The 18,619-nt window shown below is 43.5% G+C and overlaps 1 protein-coding gene across 1 annotated transcript in view; it reads right to left on the reverse strand.

Annotated features, from left to right (window-relative positions):
- LOC120997248 (cytochrome P450 2K6-like) overlaps nucleotides 1-15,353 on the reverse strand; it is a 120,032-nt gene extending 104,679 nt beyond the window's left edge. The window contains exon 1 of the mRNA XM_040427253.1: nucleotides 15,180-15,353. Coding sequence (XP_040283187.1) covers nucleotides 15,180-15,353 — 174 coding nt within the window. The remainder of the gene's footprint in view (nucleotides 1-15,179) is intronic.
- Nucleotides 15,354-18,619: the final 3,266 nt, after the last annotated feature.

Genomic DNA, 18,619 nt, shown 5'->3' on the forward strand with positions numbered 1-18,619 from the left:
CAATAAAGTGCAGTCATTGGGCTTGGACTCCCATATTGTTGAATGGATTAGGCAGTGGCTGAGGGACAGGCAACAGAGGGTTGTAGTCAATGGAGTATATTCAGACCAAGGTCTTGTTACCAGTGGGGTACCTCAGGGATCTGTTCTGGGACCCATATTGTTTAATATCTTTGTCAGCGAAATTGCAGAAGGCCTCAATGGTAAGGTGTGTCTTTTTGCTGATGACACAAAGATTTGTAACAGGGTTGATGTTCCTGGAGGAATACACCAAATGGAAAAGGACTTAGGAAAACTAGAGGAATGGTCAAAAATCTGGCAACTAAAATTGAATGTTGATAAGTGCAAGATAATGCACCTGGGACGTAAAAACCCAAGAGCAGAATATAAAATCAGTGATATAGTCCTAACCTCAGTATCTGAGGAAAGGGATTTAGGGATCATTATTTCAGAAGACTTAAAGGTAGGCAGACAATGTCACAGAGCAGCAGGAAATGCTAGCAGAATGCTTGGGTGTATAGCAAGAGGAATTACCAGTAGAAAGAGGGAGGTGCTCATGCCGCTCTACAGAGCACTAGTGAGACCTCATTTGGAGTATTGTGCTCAGTACTGGAGACCATATCTCCAGAAGGATATTGATACTTTGGAGAGAGTTCAGAGAAGAGCTACTAAACTAGTACATGGATTGCAGGATAAAACTTACCAGGAAAGATTAAAGGACCTTAACATGTATAGCTTGGAAGAAAGACGAGACAGAGGGGATATGATAGAAACTTTTAAATACATAAAGGGAATCAACAAGGTAAAAGAGGAAAGAATATTTAAAAGAAGAAAAACTGCTACAAGAGGACATAGTTTTAAACTAGAGGGGCAAAGGTTTAAAAGTAATATCAGGAAGTATTACTTTACTGAGAGAGTAGTGGATGCATGGAATAGCCTTCCTGCAGAAGTGGCAGCTGCAAATACAGTGGAGGAGTTTAAGCATGCATGGGATAGGCATAAGGCCATCCTTCATATAAGATAAAGCCAGGGGCTATCCATAGTATTTAGTATATTGGGCAGACTAGATGGGCCAAATGGTTCTTATCTGCCGACACATTCTATGTTTCTATGTTTCTATGTTTCCTTGCACTAAGCACACTGGAAAATAGCAGAATCCAAGATGGCTGAGGCTATTAGTAGGGCTATGACATCACAGTGGCTGGCTGACTGCTGATTGGCTGCATGCATGGCATTGTAGGTGATCCTTTTTTCCCAGAGTTCTTTGCTCCATGCCCTAACATGTGCAGCAGCCATTTTAGTAAAATAATTTGATTCGTTACCACGAAGCGTGAGGAAATTCAGCTTTGATGCAAATCAAATTTTTCCTGAAATTCGGATCGATTTCCACTTCATCAACTTCAATTCACTCATCTCTAGTTATAGTATTCAGGTTATTCACGGCCTAATGGAATTGCTTATCTATTAAACTAAGTGGGCAACCGAATAAAGGTTATATTACACAGTTTATTCACCCTAATTTGAGAATAAAGACGTAATAGAATTGCTCATCTATTAAATAAGGTGGCCACCTAAATAAAGGTTAGATTACACAATTTATTCACTCCAATTTGAGAATAAAGACGTAAAAGAATTGAACCAGTCAAAATGGGGGCATTTAGACCTTCCGAGAGGGAGAAAAAAATGGGCTTCTATAGAGACATGCTGTGCAGTAATTTGGTTGTTGCGTATGAGTGTCATCCCCCATTCCCAGGAAGGTCAGACCAGGGGGACCCTCTGTGCGGACACTCCACTGTCATGACGGTGAGGGGGGCAGGAGCAGCACCAGCTCTATATGCAACAACTTCAGTCCAGAGTCTATGATCAGCAGTTTTCTTCAGCCACCTACTGAAGAAACCATCCAGCAGCAGCAGGACATGCAGCAGAACCTCAATCAGCAGGTGGTGGCATACTTGGACTGCACCCTGTCAACCATGATCCAAAATTCCCTGGGCCTTCAAACTTGAAGTGTGGCCGCAAGTGGCCAAGTTTGCCATGGGCATGCTTTTCTGCCCAGCCAGTAGTGTGCAGCAGGGTCATAGTTACCCCTAAGAGAACTCACCTTTCCTCCCAAAATGTTGAGAGCCTAACCTTCATAAAGATGAATAAGGGGTGGATCAGGATTTCCAGATACCAGTGCCTGATGCAACAGAATAGATCATTCTGCCACTAATGATCATACTGTAGTGTGCTGCCACACCAGAATATTCTGCAAAATGGGCAAATATTTCTATCACATTTTATTGCTGTTTTGGACCAAAAATACTGACCAAATACTGACCGTGTAAAAGAGGTCTAATGCTCAATTCGCATCCATTTTGGCCATTTACATCTAAAATCAGATTTTTTAACAAGGAAAAAAGTCCTGCAGGACTTTAATGGCCTCTTTCACGCATTCAGTATTTGGTCTGTATTTGTTTAGTAATTGTAAGCCAAAAGCAGGAGTGGGTCCAAAACCCGGAAGAGCTACAAATATTTCTATTATATTTTATCTCTGTTTTGGACCCACTCCTGATTTTGGCTTAGAATTACTGATCAAATAATGACCGTCTGAAAAGGCTTTATGGATGCTCAAAATACAGGCTTTTTGTTTCTGTTCTTTGGATGGATCAGAAGAATGGAAAAATAAGCAGTGATGTGAAAACAGCCTTACTGACACTGCTGCCCCCACCCACCTATTGTCACTGTGACTGCCGCTGCTTCCATCATCCCCACTCAGTTATGGCACCGCCATTTGAATTTTGGGGCACTGCACAGCTAAGTCCACGGCGATTAATTAAATCTGACGGTAACAGTGACCTGTAATACTGGCACACTAAATCTACAGCTAACAGAAGAGATGAAAAAGCATGTGTTTGGATGGCCAGAATGTGCATTAATAGAACGCTGCCTCCTTTTCTTTATTTTTTTCCACTGAGGAGCCATTTTTACACAGCTCTCTGGGCTTTGCTTTACTGAAGGCTGCTGTATGCTTTTCTTTTCTTTTTAACAGACAGGATTAGCTATGAATCTTGGTACAGTGATGTAGATGGTGATACATTATAGCTGTAATACTGATGGCACAGTACCTACAGAACGGATTAAAGTGGCCACTTTCATAACCCCCAAGAGCAAGACAGTGGGGCACAATACTACAACACACAGAAAGGAAACCAACATCTATATAAGGCCTCATGCACAAAAAAGTGTGTTGGCTGTTCCGTGCATTGGGGACCGCAATTTTCAGTCCTCAATACATGGGCACCATCTGTGCATTTGCTGCAGACGGATGCAGACCCATTCAACTTGAATGGGCTGTGATCCATCCGCACCGCAAAAAAATAGAACATGTTCTTTTTTTTTTTTGCAGTGCAGAGGCACGGAGAGAAACCCCCCAGAAGCACTCCGTAGTGCTTCTGTGGGGTTCTGTGCCTCCGTTCCTCACCACTCCTTCCAGATTGCAGACCCATTCAAGTGAATGGGTCCACATTCAAGATATGGTATGCACGCAGCCAGTACCCACATATTGTGGATTCACTGTTTGCAGGCCACAATATGGGCAAGGCCGGGTAATAGCCATGTGCATGAGGCCTAACACTGTCAGCCACATTAAAGTAGAATTCAGTAGATAAATCATTGCTTTACTCACCTAACTTGCTTATGTTATTTAACTCCATTGCTAAATTCCTCCTACAGTTATTGAACATTACAGGGAGGAAGTAGAAAAGATAATTATAACCCCCAGCATGTCCAGGCTGTTGTTATGTGATATCAGAGAATATTACTGGGAGGAGGCATAAAAGGAGATGACTACAGCTCCCAGCAGGATACCATACTATTCTAAATACTTGTGCAAATACTGTTTTATCTAGTATGTTTTATCCATATATAGTATATATGGATGGCACATATATTTTGCATAATGATTAGGTGAGTTTTGTAATTTTTGATACAGGCCAATTAATCATGATATTTATTTAAAGAGGACCTTTCACCGATTATGACACTATGAACTAACTATACAGACATGTAGAGCGGCGCCCGGGGATCTCACTGCACTTACTATTATCCCCGGGCGCCGCTCCGTTCTCCTGCTATGCCCTCCGGTATCTCCGCTCACTAAGTTATAGTAGGCGGAGATTCCAGTCACTAAGTTATGGTAGGCGGAGTCTGCCCTTGTTCTGCTCTAGCGCTGGCCAATCGCAGCGCAGAGCTCACAGCCTGGGAGGTTATTTTCTCCCAGGCTGTGAGCTCTGCAATGCGATTGGCCAGCGCTACAGAAGAACAAGGGAAGACTCCGCCTACCATAACTTATGGAACGGAGATACCGGAGGGCATAGCGGGAGAACGGAGCGGCGCCCAGGGATAATAGTAAGTGCAGTGAGATCCCCGGGCGCCGCTCTACATGTCTGTATAGTTAGTTTATAGTGTAATAATCGGTGAAAGGTCCGCTTTAAGTACAGTGGTCCCTCAAATTACAATATTAATTGGTTCCAGGACAACCATTGTATGTTGAAACCATTGTAAGTTGAGTAATCGGTTATAAAGCCTCAAAGTGTCATTCAAGATAAGAGAAAATTAAGATATAGGGTCCATTCAGGTAAGTGTTTTGTGGATTTGCAAATTGCGGATCCACAAAACACGGACAATAGCAATGTGCATTTCGCAATTTGCGGACCGCACATCACCGGCACTGAAATAGAAAATGCCTAATCTTGTTCGCAATTGCGGACAAGAATAGGACATGTTCTATTTTTTTGCGGAAACGGAAGCACGGATACGGAAGTGCGGATCCGCAAATGCGGATGCGGAGCAGCACATTCCGGCCCTATTGAAAATGAATGGATCTGCAATAGTTCTGCAAAATTGTGGAACGGATGCGGACCCATTTTGCGGATGTGTGAATGGGGCCTTAAAGGGGTTGTCTGAGTTATGAAAATTAAAGATATAGCACTGTAAATCTGATTGTCAGTGATATACAGGGTGGGCCATTTATATGGATACACCTTAATAAAATGGGAATGGTTGGTGATATTAACTTCCTGTTTGTGGCACTTTTCAAGATGGGTGGTGACCATGGCGGCCATTTTGAAGCCAACTTTTGTTTTTTCAAAAGGAAGAGGGTCATGTGACACATCAAACTTATTGGGAATTTCACAAGAAAAACAATGGTGTGCTTGGTTTTAACGTAACTTTATTCTTTCATGAGTTATTTACAAATTTCTGACCACTTATAAAATTTGTTCAATGTGCTACCCATTGTCAATGCAACCCTCTTCTCCCACTATTCACACACTGATAGCAACACCGCAGGAGACATGCTAGCACAGGCTTCCAGTATCCGTAGTTTAAGGTGCTGCACATCTCGTATCTTCACAGCATAGACAATTGCCTTCAGAAGACCCCAAAGATAAAAGTCTAAGGGGGTCAGATCGGGAGACCTTGGGGGCCTGCAGTGTTGCTATCAGTGTGTGAAGAGTGGGAGAAGAGGGTTGCATTGACAATCCAACACAATGGGCAGCACATTGAACACATTTTATAATGGTCAGAAACTTGTAAATAACTCATGAAAGAATAAAGTTACGTTAAAACCAAGCACACCATTGTTTTTCTTGTGAAATTCCCAATAAGTTTGATGTGTCACATGACCCTCTTCCTATCGAAAAAACAAAAGTTGGATTCAAAATGTCCGACTTCAAAATGGCCGCCATGGTAACCACCCATCTTGAAAAGTTTCCCCCCTCACATATACTAATGTGCCACAAACAGGAAGTTAATATCACCAACCATTCCCTATTTATTAAGGTGTATCCATATAAATGGCCCACCCTGTATAACTAAGCTAAGCAAGTTTTAGGCAAAAAAAATATCTATTTCCTCATTTCCCTGGTTCTCTTCTGGCCCTTTGTTTACTTGAAATAATAACAATCTCTGCCCCTCCCCCTGCACTGCTAAGGAAGTAAATACAAGCAGTGATGGTCAGTTCGCAGTGTTTTTCCAGCGAACACATGCGGGCTGCCATCTTTAGTAAGGTAGACTCACCCGTCCGGCGATGCACAGGTAAGCCCTTACCTGTGACTGTGCCGGGAGTCGGTCTGAAATCAAATGCAGTCACCGGGAGCAGGCAGTTCCGAGAACAGCCCGATGAAGGCTCCCGGCGGCTGTTCTCGGAACTGCCTGCTCCCGGTGACTGCATTTGATTTCAGACCGGCTCCCGTTACAGGCACAGGTAAGGGCTTACCTGTGCATCGCCGGACGGGTAAGTCTACCTTACTAAAGATGGCAGCCTGCATGTGTTCGCTGGTGAACACTGCGAACTGACCATCACTGAATACAAGTACTGCACTGAGTGACATGTCTGCCTGCTGGGAGAATCAGCAGCATGTTGTATGTGTAGGACTACAAGTCCCAGCTGTACAATGACATTGCTGATACACACAGGATCTTCCCCCTACCTGTAATGCTCTGCAGAACTTCTCTTTCAGCTCCTGTGCCCAGCATTTGTCTCCTCACTGCCTGCAGCTACACAGTAAACACTTCAACCCTGAGCATAGGCGTGCGCAGCCTATTGCATTAGGGTGTGCACCCAAAAGCACAAACACACGCCGTGCGAGTGTGTATGTATGTATGTACAGTACAGACCAAAAGTTTGGACACACCTTCTCATTCAAAGAGTTTTCTTTATTTTCATGACTATGAAGGCATCAAAACTATGAATTAACACATGTGGAATTATATACATAACAAACAAGTGTGAAACAACTGAAAATATGTCATATTCTAGGGATTAATGCTTTGCACACTCTTGGCATTCTCTTGATGAGCTTCAAGAGGTAGTCCGCTGAAATGGTCTTCCAACAGTCTTGAAGGAGTTCCCAGAGATGCTTAGCACTTGTTGGCCCTTTTGCCTTCACTCTGCGGTCCAGCTCACCCCAAACCATCTCGATTGGGTTCAGGTCCGGTGACTGTGGAGGCCAGGTCATCTGGCGCAGCACCCCATCACTCCCCTTCATGGTCAAATAGCCCTTACTTTCAAAGTTTTCCCAATTTTTCTGCTGACTGACCTTCCTTCATTTCCTTAGCTGCTTTTTTCAAATTCTAACAGTCTATTCAGTAGGACTATCAGCTGTGTATCCACTTGACTTCTTCTCAACGCAACTGATGGTTCCAAACCCATTTATAAGGCAAGAAATTCCACTTATTAAACCTGACAGGGCACACCTGTGAAGTGAAAACCATTTCAGGGGACTACCTCTTGAAGCTCATCAAGAGAATGCCAAGAGTGTTCAAAGCAGTAATCAAAGCAAAAGGTGGCTACTTTGAAGAACCTAGAATATGACATATTTTCAGTTGTTTCACACTTGTCTGTTATGTATATAATTCCACATGTGTTAATTCATAGTTTTGATGCCTTCAGTGTGAATCTACAATTTTCATAGTCATGAAAATAAAGAAAACTCTTTGAATGAGAAGGTGTGTCCAAACTTTTGGTCTGTACTGTATATATTATATACACATACACACATATACAGTATATATACACAAATACACTAAGGGGTATCAGGGTACATTATTATACAGGGGTAATATAACTAAGGGGTATCAGGGAAAATTATACAGGAGTAATATAACTGAGGAGGGCTATCAGGGACATTATACAGGGATAATATAACTTATATTATAAAAGTTTTATTACCGATTTATCATGTCCCCTGAGATAGCCCTCCTCAGTTATATTATCCCTGTATAATAATGTACCCTGATACCCCTTAGTTTTACCCCCTGTGTAATTTACCCTGATCCCTCAGTTATATTACCCCCTGTATATATGTCCCCGATAGCCCTCCTCAGTTATATTACCCCCTGTAATTTACCTCGATACCCCTCAGTTATACGGTATCATATAACTGAGGGGTATCAGGGTACATTATACAGGGGTATAAATGAGGAGGGGTAGTAAGTAGCAGGGAACATACCTTATGCGTTAACTTAACGTTATATTATTATTATTATTATTATTATTAACCTCCTGCCGCCTCGCTAACGCCGAAAGGCGTGATTGCTGCGGCGCTCCCAGGTCACACTAACGTCAATAGGCGTCATCTCGCGTGAGCCGAGATTTCCTGTGAACGCGCGCACACAGGCGCGCGCGTTCACAGGATCGGAAGGTGAGCGAGTGGATCTACAGCCTGCCAGCGGCGATCGTTCGCTGGCAGGCTGCAGATGCGATTTTTTTAACCCCTAACAGGTATATTAGACGCTGTTTTGACAACAGCGTCTAATATACCTGCTACCTGGTCCTCTGGTGGTCCCTTTTGCTTGGATCGACCACCAGAGGACACAGGCAGCTCAGTAATAAGTAGCACCAAACACCACTACACTACACCCCCCCTGTCATCTATTAACCCCTTATTAACCCCTGATCACCCCATATAGACTCCCTGATCACCCCGCTGTCATTGATCACCCCCCTGTCATTGATCACCCCCCTGTAAGGCTCCATTCAGACGTCCGTATGTTTTTTAAGGATCCACGGATACATGGATCGGATCCGCAAAACACATACGGACGTCTGAATGGAGCCTTACAGGGGGGTGATCAATGACAGGGGGGTGATCACCCCATATAGACTCCCTGATCACCCCCCCTGTCATTGATCACCCCCCTGTAAGGCTCCATTCAGATGGCCATCTGTTTTTTACGTATCCACGGATACATGGATCGGATCCGCAAAACACATACGGACGTCTGAACGGAGCCTTACAGGGGGGTGATCACCCCATCTAGACTCCCTGATCACCCCCCTGTAATTGATCACCCCCTTGTAAGGCTGGCTCCATTCAGAGGTCCGTATGTGTTTTGCAGATCCACGGATCCATGGATCGGATCCACAAAGCACATACGGACGTCTGAATAGAGCCTTACTGGGGGGTGATCAATGACAGGGGGGTGATCACCCCATATAGACTCCCTGATCACCCCCCTGTCAATGATCACCCCCCTGTAAGGCTCCATTCAGACGGCCATATGTTTTTTACGTATCCACGGATACATGGATCGGATCCGCAAAACACATATGGACGTCTGAATGGAGCCTTACAGGGGAATGATCACCCCATATAGACTCCCTGATCACCCCCCTGTCATTGATCACCCCCTTGTAAGGCTGGCTCCATTCAGAGGTCCGTATGTGTTTTGCGGATCCGATCCATGTATCCGTGGATCTGTAAAATACATATGGACGTCTGAATGGAGCCTTTCAGGGGGGTGATCAATGACAGGGGGGTGATCACTCCATATACACTCCCTGATCACCCCCCTGTCATTGATCACCCCCCTGTAAGGCTCCATTCTGACATTTTTTTGGCCCAAGTTAGCGGAAATTTTTTAAAATTATTTTTTCTTACAAAGTCTCATATTCCACTAACTTGTGTCAAAAAATAAAATCTCACATGAACTCACCATACCCCTCACGGAATCCAAATGCGTAAAATTTTTTAGACATTTATATTCCAGACTTTAGGGCCCCTAAAATGCCAGGGCAGTATAGATACCCCACATGTGACGCCATTTCGGAAAGAAGACACCCCAAGGTATTCCGTGAGGGGCATATTAAGTCCTTGAAAGATAGAAATTTTTGTCCCAAGTTAGCGAAAAGGGAGACTTTGTGAGAAAAAACAAAAAAAATCAATTTCCGCTAACGTGTGCCAAAAGAAAAAAAAAATTTCTATGAACTCGCCATGCCCCTCATTGAATACCTTGGGGTGTCTTCTTTCCAAAATGGGGTCACATGTGGGGTATTTTTACTGCCTTGACATTTTAGGGGCCCTAAAGCGTGAGAAGAAGTCTGGGATCCAAATGTCTAAAAATGCCCTCCTAAAAGGAATTTGGGCCCCTTTGGCATCTAGGCTGCAAAAAAGTGTCACACATCTGGTATCGCCGTACTCAGGAGAAGTGTTTTGGGGTGTCAAAACTTGTGACAAAAAATAAAAACTTCTATGAACTCACTATGCCCATCACGAAATACCTTAGGGTGTCTTCTTTCCAAAATGGGGTCACTTGTGGGGTAGTTATACTTCCCTGGCAATTTAGGGGACCTAATGTGTGCGAAGTAGTTTGAAATCAAAATGTGTAAAAAATGACCTGTGAAATCCTAAAGGTGCTCTTTGGAATGTGGGCCCATTTGCCCACCTAGGCTGCAAAAAAGTGTCACACATCTGGTATCGCCGTACTCAGGAGAGGTTGGGCAATGTGTTTTGGGGTGTCATTTTACATATACCCATGCTGGGTGAGATAAATATCTCGGCAAAAGACAACTTTTCCCATTTTTTTATACAAAGTTGGCATTTGACCGAGATATTTATCTCACCCAGCATGGGTATATGTAAAATGACACCCCAAAACACATTGCCTAACTTCTCCTGAGTACGGAGATACCAGATGTGTGACACTTTTTTGCAGCCTAGGTGGGCAAAGGGGCCCACATTCCAAAGAGTACCTTCAGGATTTCACAGGTCATTTTTTACACATTTTGATTTCAAACTTCTTCCCACACATTAGGGCCCCTAAAATGCCAGGGCAGTATAACTACCCCACAAGTGACCCCATTTTGGAAAGAAGACACCCCAAGGTATTTCGTGATGGGCATAGTGAGTTCATGGAAGTTTTTATTTTTTGTCACAAGTTAGTGGAATATGAGACTTTGTAAGAAAAAAAAAAAAATCATAATTTTCCGCTAACTTGTGACAAAAAATAAAAAGTTCTATGAACTCACTATGCCCATCAGCGAATACCTTAGGGCAGTGTTTCCCAACCAGTGAGCCTCCAGCTGTTGCAAAACTACAACTCCCAGCATGCCCGCACAGCCAAAGGCTGTCCGGGCATGCTGGGAGTTGTAGTTTTGCAACAGCTGGAGGCACACTGGTTGGGAAACACTGCCTTAGGGTGTCTACTTTCCGAAATAAGGTCATTTGTGGGGTGTTTGTACTGTCTAGGCATTGTAGAACCTCAGGAAACATGACAGGTGCTCAAAAAGTCAGAGCTGCTTCAAAAAGCGGAAATTCACATTTTACGTACCATAGTTTGTAAACGCTATAGCTTTTACCCAAACCATTTTTTTCTTACCCAAACATTTTTTTTTATCAAAGACATGTAGAACAATAAATTTAGAGAAAAATGTATATATGGATGTCGTTTTTTGTGAAAAATTTTACAACTGAAAGTGAAAAATGTCATTTTTTTGCAAAAAAATCGGTAAATTTCGATTAATAACAAAAAATTTCAGCAGCAATGAAATACCAGCAAATAAAAACTCTATTAGTGAGAAGAAAAGGAGGTAAAATTCATTTGGGTGGTAAGTTGCATGACCGACCAATAAACCGTTAAAGTTGTGGAGTGCCGATTTGTAAAAAAGGGCCTGGTCACTAGGGGGGTATAAACCTGTGGTCCTTAAGTGGTTAAAGCGCCATTCATTCCATAGCGCTGTACATATGATAAGTGGTGCACATACAGAATACAGACAATTGCACTAATCATAAACAAGACGCGTTACAAACTGGTACAGAAGGAGAGAGGGCCCTGCCCGTGAGGACTTACAATCTACATAACTAACTTATATGTGTAACATCCCAGAGTATGTCACTAAAACTCTGTCACCCAGCTTCATGATGTGAATGTGTTAATATCCTATGTAATCTGACATTGTACTTATCTGTATTGAATGTATTTGCTGTAATTCCAAATGTACACCCGCAGGTGGCAGCAATATGCAGATAGTCTGTAGGACAGTTTAGTATACCTAGACTGGATTAGACCATTCCAGGCTAGCTTCCCCCTATCTGAGGAGGAGTGGAATGTTCCCACATCCTACTTCAGAGGGAGGACAGAATGTTCTAGCAGTGTACCAGCCACCCCCTGTTGGGGTAGGCTGTGTGAATAGGAGCTCCCAGAAAACAGGGATCCCAACCAAGGATTCAGGCCTAACCTGAGGCCCAAAGCAACCTTCCCAGCCTGAGTTCCTTACCTCAGCTGGATGACAAAGAAAGCAGCAACTTCAGAACTACTAGATCTCCAGGACGAAACCACCATTCCCTGCGAGCAGTCCTGTAAGTACAGATTCCAAATACAAGGAGAGGATAAGTACCTCCATAGCTAGTCAGGCCCAAACCAAGCAGAACCCAAGACAGAGCAGAAGACAGATACCTGCCAGATCTATAGGCTTATGTACTAGATGCAGAATATATATATATATATAATTCCTGCCACATATTGCCAACACCTGCTGGGACCTAAAGACTATTGCTGTAAATTGTATGGATCTAAAGCTGCATATAACATACCACCAAGTAAAGACAAGTTGGACCCTATTCTCTGTGTGGAATTCCATCATTCCTCCATTACTCCTATTTACAACACTCAATTTTGTTGCATGTGAGCCAGGATACAGGAGTCCAGCCGTACTACAGGTAGGAGACACCATTGACACAATACAGAGACAATATCCCCCTCTGGCATTCCTAACCTAGTACGTGTGCTCATACCATCTTAAAGGACCCTTCTACAGTACCTGCGCAAGCTGCAACTGGCGTCACAAACTTAGTTACACCTAAATCTGACCCACTACATAGCAGCCCCAATAACCCAGTGTCCTGCTCATTGCATATGGGGGGTGACTCTCAGCCAGGGCAGAGTTCCAGTGCCGTGGCGTGGGTTGCCAGCACCCGGAGCAAGCCAAGTATTGCCCCCTCCTCCAACCTATGGACACACCCCTTTTTTACAAATAATGCAGTACATGTCACCTACAGTCCTATGTAACACCACAGATAAAACAGTGATAAATGAGTACAAATAATGTAGGATATATTACCTGCAGTCCAATGTAACACCACAGATAACAGTGATAAATGAGTACAGATAATGTAGGATATATTACCTGCAGTCCTATGTAACACCACAGATGACACAGTGATAACTCTGCCTTCAGTCCCTCCAACATACAGTCCCATGTAAAATTCAAAACTCCCCCTGCCGTCAGCCCTTCCAGCATACAGTCCCCATGTAAAATAATATCACCCCTCCTGCCTTCAGCCCCTCCAGTATACAGTCCCATGTAAAAAAACATCACTCTCTCTGCCTTCAGCCCCTCCAGCATAAAGTCCCCGTGTAAATAATATCACTTCACCCCCTCTCTTCAGACCCCTCTAACATACAGTCTCCAGTACAAGGATTATTCGTCCTCTCTTCAGCCCCTGCAAAAAGCCCCCCAAGTACACATAACAGTAAATCTTCTCCTCCACATACTGACCTGCAGCTTCTGCTCCTCTCTCCAACAACGTGCTTTGTTGAATCTCCTGCACATCTTGAGGCCCCGCCCCCTGTATGATGAGACTCCGGCTCTTCCTCCAACATCAAACCTCCCTGGAGCAACTCCATTCTAGCGCTCTACTGTCTCATAGGCTTCAGACCACTAGCCTGAAGCCTATGTGAAGGATTGGATCAGGAGTTGGCAGATGGCAGTGCAGCACAGAGGTAATGATTAGGGTGTGACCAGGCACACCCGGCACACCCCGTGCGCACGCCTATGGCCCTGAGTCTGTGCAGCTGAGGGGGTTAAGAATCCTGGCAGAGAGCAATAAGCAGCAGCCAGCAGTGCAGGGGGGTGTGGCCTGCACAGTGACGTCTGGTGTACAGATCTCTCAGGCTTGTACACGAACATTATCAGAGCAGGGAGAGAAGCTGACATCATAGGTCATGTGACCCTCAGTAAAATCTGAGAAACCAGCCACTGGAGATAAAGAGACCTAATTGGAAAGCTGTTACATTTGCCTAGTTAGAAATATAGAATAAAAAAATAACTCAGACAACCCCTTTAAGAAAAATAAGCAGATAACTAAGATAAAACAAGTCCTTACACATAACATTCAGGACTAGCTGCTTACTAGCAGCTAATACAGCAATTTAACCAGATAAGTGAACCTTCACTGGTTGGATCTGAGTCTGAGATATTGTATGTTGAGTCTAGTTTCAACTTACGATGGGTCAGAAAAGACCATTGCATGGTGAAAATATTGTATCCTGAGGCCATTTTATCTTGAGGGATCACTTGGATTATATGGTACTCTGTCTGTCCCGTCCTTTATGGATTATTTTTATTTTTGGATTTCATTATTTTATAAAAAAGTTTTTGTATCGCTGTAGCCCAAAACCCATAACTTTTTTATTTTTCATTCTAAGAAGCTTTGTGAGGGCTTAATTTATGCGGGACGACTTGTAATTTTTATTGGTATTATTTTGAGATGTATAAATCCTTTTTTTATTGCATTTGCTTTTATTTTTTTTGTGGCAAATAATCAACTGCCCTGTGCGCTGGGGAAATCTCGCGCCATTCACTATTCAGCGCAGGCGCAGTGAGGAAGCCGGCAGCTGGCGAGCGCCCTTCACTCACTGCGCCTGCGCCGAATACTGAAATGGACGGCGTAGGCTCAAGATTTTCATGGCAAACAGGGCCGGCAGTAGGAAACCAATGCTGCCTGGCCCTGTCAATCTAGTGTAGCACGGCGTGGCCAGAGATGGGAGAACGGAGCCTACTTCTCCCATACCCAAATAAGAAAGCTTAGAACTGTGATGTCTAACCTCCGGCACTCCAGCTGTGGTAAAACTACGACTCCCAAGAAGTACACTTGCTTGGCTGTTCTCAGAACTCCACAGGAATGAATGAAGCATGCTGGGAGTCGTAGTTTCACCACAACATGTTATATATTGGATTCTCCATTTACTTAACAATGGCCCACAATTACTTCTGTTGTTCCACCAGAATTCTTTTTGATTTAAATCAATTTAGAGAATTTTAATATTTGCTCCAAAATGAGCAGATGTCTGCACCTTTTTCTTGATGCGTTTCAGAAGTGTCCGAAAAAAGGAGGCATGTATGCTCCAGCTTTTTTATAATGGCGTGCACTACCTTTTTGCCACATAAAAAGAAGACATAATGGTAGTCTAACCTTGAGCTGGCGTTAGTAATAGAAACTGTCTACTTCATGCCGGATGCAACAAATCACCCAAGTACTACTGTAAGTAATTTGGTGCATTCTGTGACTGCCTGGTCTATGTACATAACTATGAGAGAGCATTAGTACATCATCCCCAGCATGGACATTCAGAATTACCTGCATAAATGTTCTGTAGGGTTTATTTCCATCCACAATGTGCATATTACCAATGATCGGCAAAGGCGGTGGTCCAGGTGGGAAATTTTTAGAACTTCCTTGTTTATTCTTCTTTAAAGCACTAGCCAAAAATAGGATGACAACGACGGAGAAGAGAAGAATAACCAGATCCATGGTGAATAAAACTTCTGTAAAGTATTAAGATGAGAGACCGAGAACAAGTTTAGGTTTGAAAATAAATAATGAATAATAGAACTATTGATTAGATTATATATAGATAGTAGATAGATATGAGCTATAGATATGAGCTATAGATATGAGCTATAGATATGAGCTATAGATATGAGATAGATAGATAGATAGATAGATAGATAGATAGATAGATAGATAGATAGATAGATAGAATTTGAGAATCTATAAAAACAAACTATTGAGTGACATTGTTTAGATTACATTGTATTCCAGAAGAAGAAAATCAAGAAAAGTTGGTCCTGCGTGGATCCAGTCTTCTCTTTCTATCTGAAGGACTTTTATACTGGATTATAGAATTACAATATCAATAGCTCCACCTCCATAAAGCCTACACTGGAAATGAAAATGTCAACAGTGTTTATCTTCCACAGTGTGTCAAACTCAGTGGAACGTTCTGTATAATGTATGACTGTGAGAATATTTAATTTATTGATTATTATTTATTTTATGCAATTATATAGCACTGACATATTCAACAGGCCCTTTACAGACATTAGCATCACTTGCTTTCTCCAATGGGGCTCACAATCTAAGTTCCCTATTGTTATGTCTTTGGAGTGTGGGAGGAAACCCACGCAAACACGGGGAGAACTTACAAACTCCATGCAGATGTTGTCTTTGGCCAGAATCAAACCCAAGACCCCAGCATTGCAAGGCACCAGTGCTAACCACTGAGCCACCGTGCTGTCCATACAGTAATGAATATACTAATATTCTCAGTCCAGCTGTCCGGGGAACCTGAATGCAGATGGGGCAGAGTTTGTGTGTGTGTGTGTGTGTTTGGGAGGTACAAGAAAGCCCTGGGAAGGGGACTGAATGTGTGTGGGTGTATTTTACTTACAGAGCATATGGACATACCTCCTAGCCTTTGAAAATCAGAAAGAGAGACAATTGCATTGGCACATTTTTCAATACTAAGCCACACTTTTAACTCTGCCCAATGCCTATCTATACATGTCCAATCCCACCCAGTCCCCTTAGTGCCCCCAGATGGTAATTATTCTCCTTTTGTGCCCATATTATGCCACCTTCACAGTAGTCATGTCCACATTGTGCCCCAGTCAGGGGGGAGCTAACTCTCCTTAGGGAGAGAGCACCTTAATCAGTGTTAGGAGACTTATAGGCCATCCATGCTCCTCTGGAATTCTGGGAGAGAAGGGATGCAAATGAGTTCTTAACAAGCTCTGCCTCTAATGCCACCAGATAGCTGCCTTACATCTGGTGGCATTAGAGGCAGAGCTTGTTAATAACTCATTTGCATCCCTTCACTCCCAGAATTCCAGAGGAGCACGTATGGCCTATAAGTCTCCTAACACTGATTAAGGTGCTCTCTCACTAAGGAGAGTTATTTCCCCCCTGACTCGGACACAGGCCTCTCGTCCAGTTAAGCCAATACTCTCTGCTCTGCACTGATGAGGGGGCAATCACCCTGAAACAGCTGCCTGCAGATGAGGTGCTGGCTTATTTATTATCCAAGTCATGTCAAAAGGCTTATTTTAAGAGCTGAACATTCACTTATAGGATAGCTGCCTTTCATCTGGTGGCATTCGAGGCAGAGCTTGTTAAGAACTCATTTGCATCCCTTCCCTCCCACATTGTGCCCCCTTCACAGAAGTTATACCCATACTATACCTTGTTCACAGTAGTCATGTCCACATTGTGACCCCTTTACAGTAGGTATACCCACACTATGATTCTTTCACAGTAGTTATATCCACATTATGCCCCCTTCACAGAAGTTATGTCCACATTATGCCCCCTTCATAGTTGTTATGTCCATATTGTACCTCCTTCACAGTAGTTGTTTCCACATTATGCCCCCTTCACAGTACAGTAGTTATCTCCACATTGTGTACCCTTCACAGTAGTTATGTCCCCCTTACAGTAGTTATACCCACACTATACCTCTTTGACAGTAGTTATGCCCACATTGTGCCCTCTCACAATAGTTATGACAACATTGTGCCCCTTTCACAGTATTTATGCCCACATTGTGCCCTATTCTGGCAAAATTAACAGATGTGCTATTTGCCCCCTTGCTAGTAATTTTAGATCTCTCTAATAGGTATGAGCAGACCCGTGGAGGTTTGGGTTCACCGGGTTCGGCCGAACTTCGGGTCAAAGTTCGGGTTTGGGACCTGAACTTGACCTGAACTCTAACCCAAACCCAAACCCGGACCCCATTGAAGTCAATGGGGATCTGAACTTTAGTGCACTAAAATGGCTGTAAAATAGTCATAGTACGGTTTAGAGGGGTGCGAAAGGAAGAAAAATTGGGGTAGGAGCAGGACAGATACCCTGCAAACAAATTTGGATAGGGAAATTACTTAAAATAACATAGAATAGAAAATAATAAAAAATAATAATCTTGAACTAGGAGGCGAAGGTCAAAGTGGAGTAGGAGGTTGAGGAGGCGATGGACGTGGCAGTGTAGATGAAAGCGGCGGTGGAGCAGGAGGTAGCCAACACTGTTTTTGTTGTTTTTTATTCGTTTTTTTATAAATTTAGGAAGACCCAAAACCATTGGGAAATGAAAAAGAGAACGCAAAGAGAAAGTGCGCTGGAGTACAACAATGGCTAGGTGAGGCCGGTATACTTATCTACTCAGCACAAGGTATGGACAAATCCCTTGGGATCTATGCCTGGTGCATTTTAATAAACGTGAGCTTGTCTACATTGGCTGTGGACAGGCGGCTGCGCTTGTCTGTGATCACCCCTCCTGCTGTGCTAAACACACGTTCTGACAATGCACTGGCCGCAGGGCAGGCCAGCACCTCCAAGGGGTAAAGGGCAAGCTCAGGCCATGTGCCCAATTTGGAGACCCAGAAGTTGAATGGGGCAGACCCATCAGTCAGTACGTGTAGGCATGTGCACAAGTACTGTTCCACCATGTTGCTGAAATGCTGCCTTCTGCTAAGACATTCCGTATCAGCTGGTGGTGCTGGTTGTTGTGGCGTGCTGACAAAGCTTTTACAAATTTTGGCCATGCTAACCCTCCCTTCTGAGGTGCTGGCGGTGCCCCAACTGCGTTGACGACTTCTTCCTCCTCCTCCTCAGCCTTCGCCTTGTGCTTCCACTAAGCCCCCGCTGTCAGGTGTGAATGCCATTAGAAGCTCGTCTACCAGAGTGTGCTTGTACTTGCACATCTTCCGATCACACTCCAGTGACGGAATTAAGCACAGTACGTT

Source organism: Bufo bufo, chromosome 4, assembly GCF_905171765.1.
Source record: "Bufo bufo chromosome 4, aBufBuf1.1, whole genome shotgun sequence".
Lineage (NCBI taxonomy): Eukaryota > Metazoa > Chordata > Amphibia > Anura > Bufonidae > Bufo > Bufo bufo.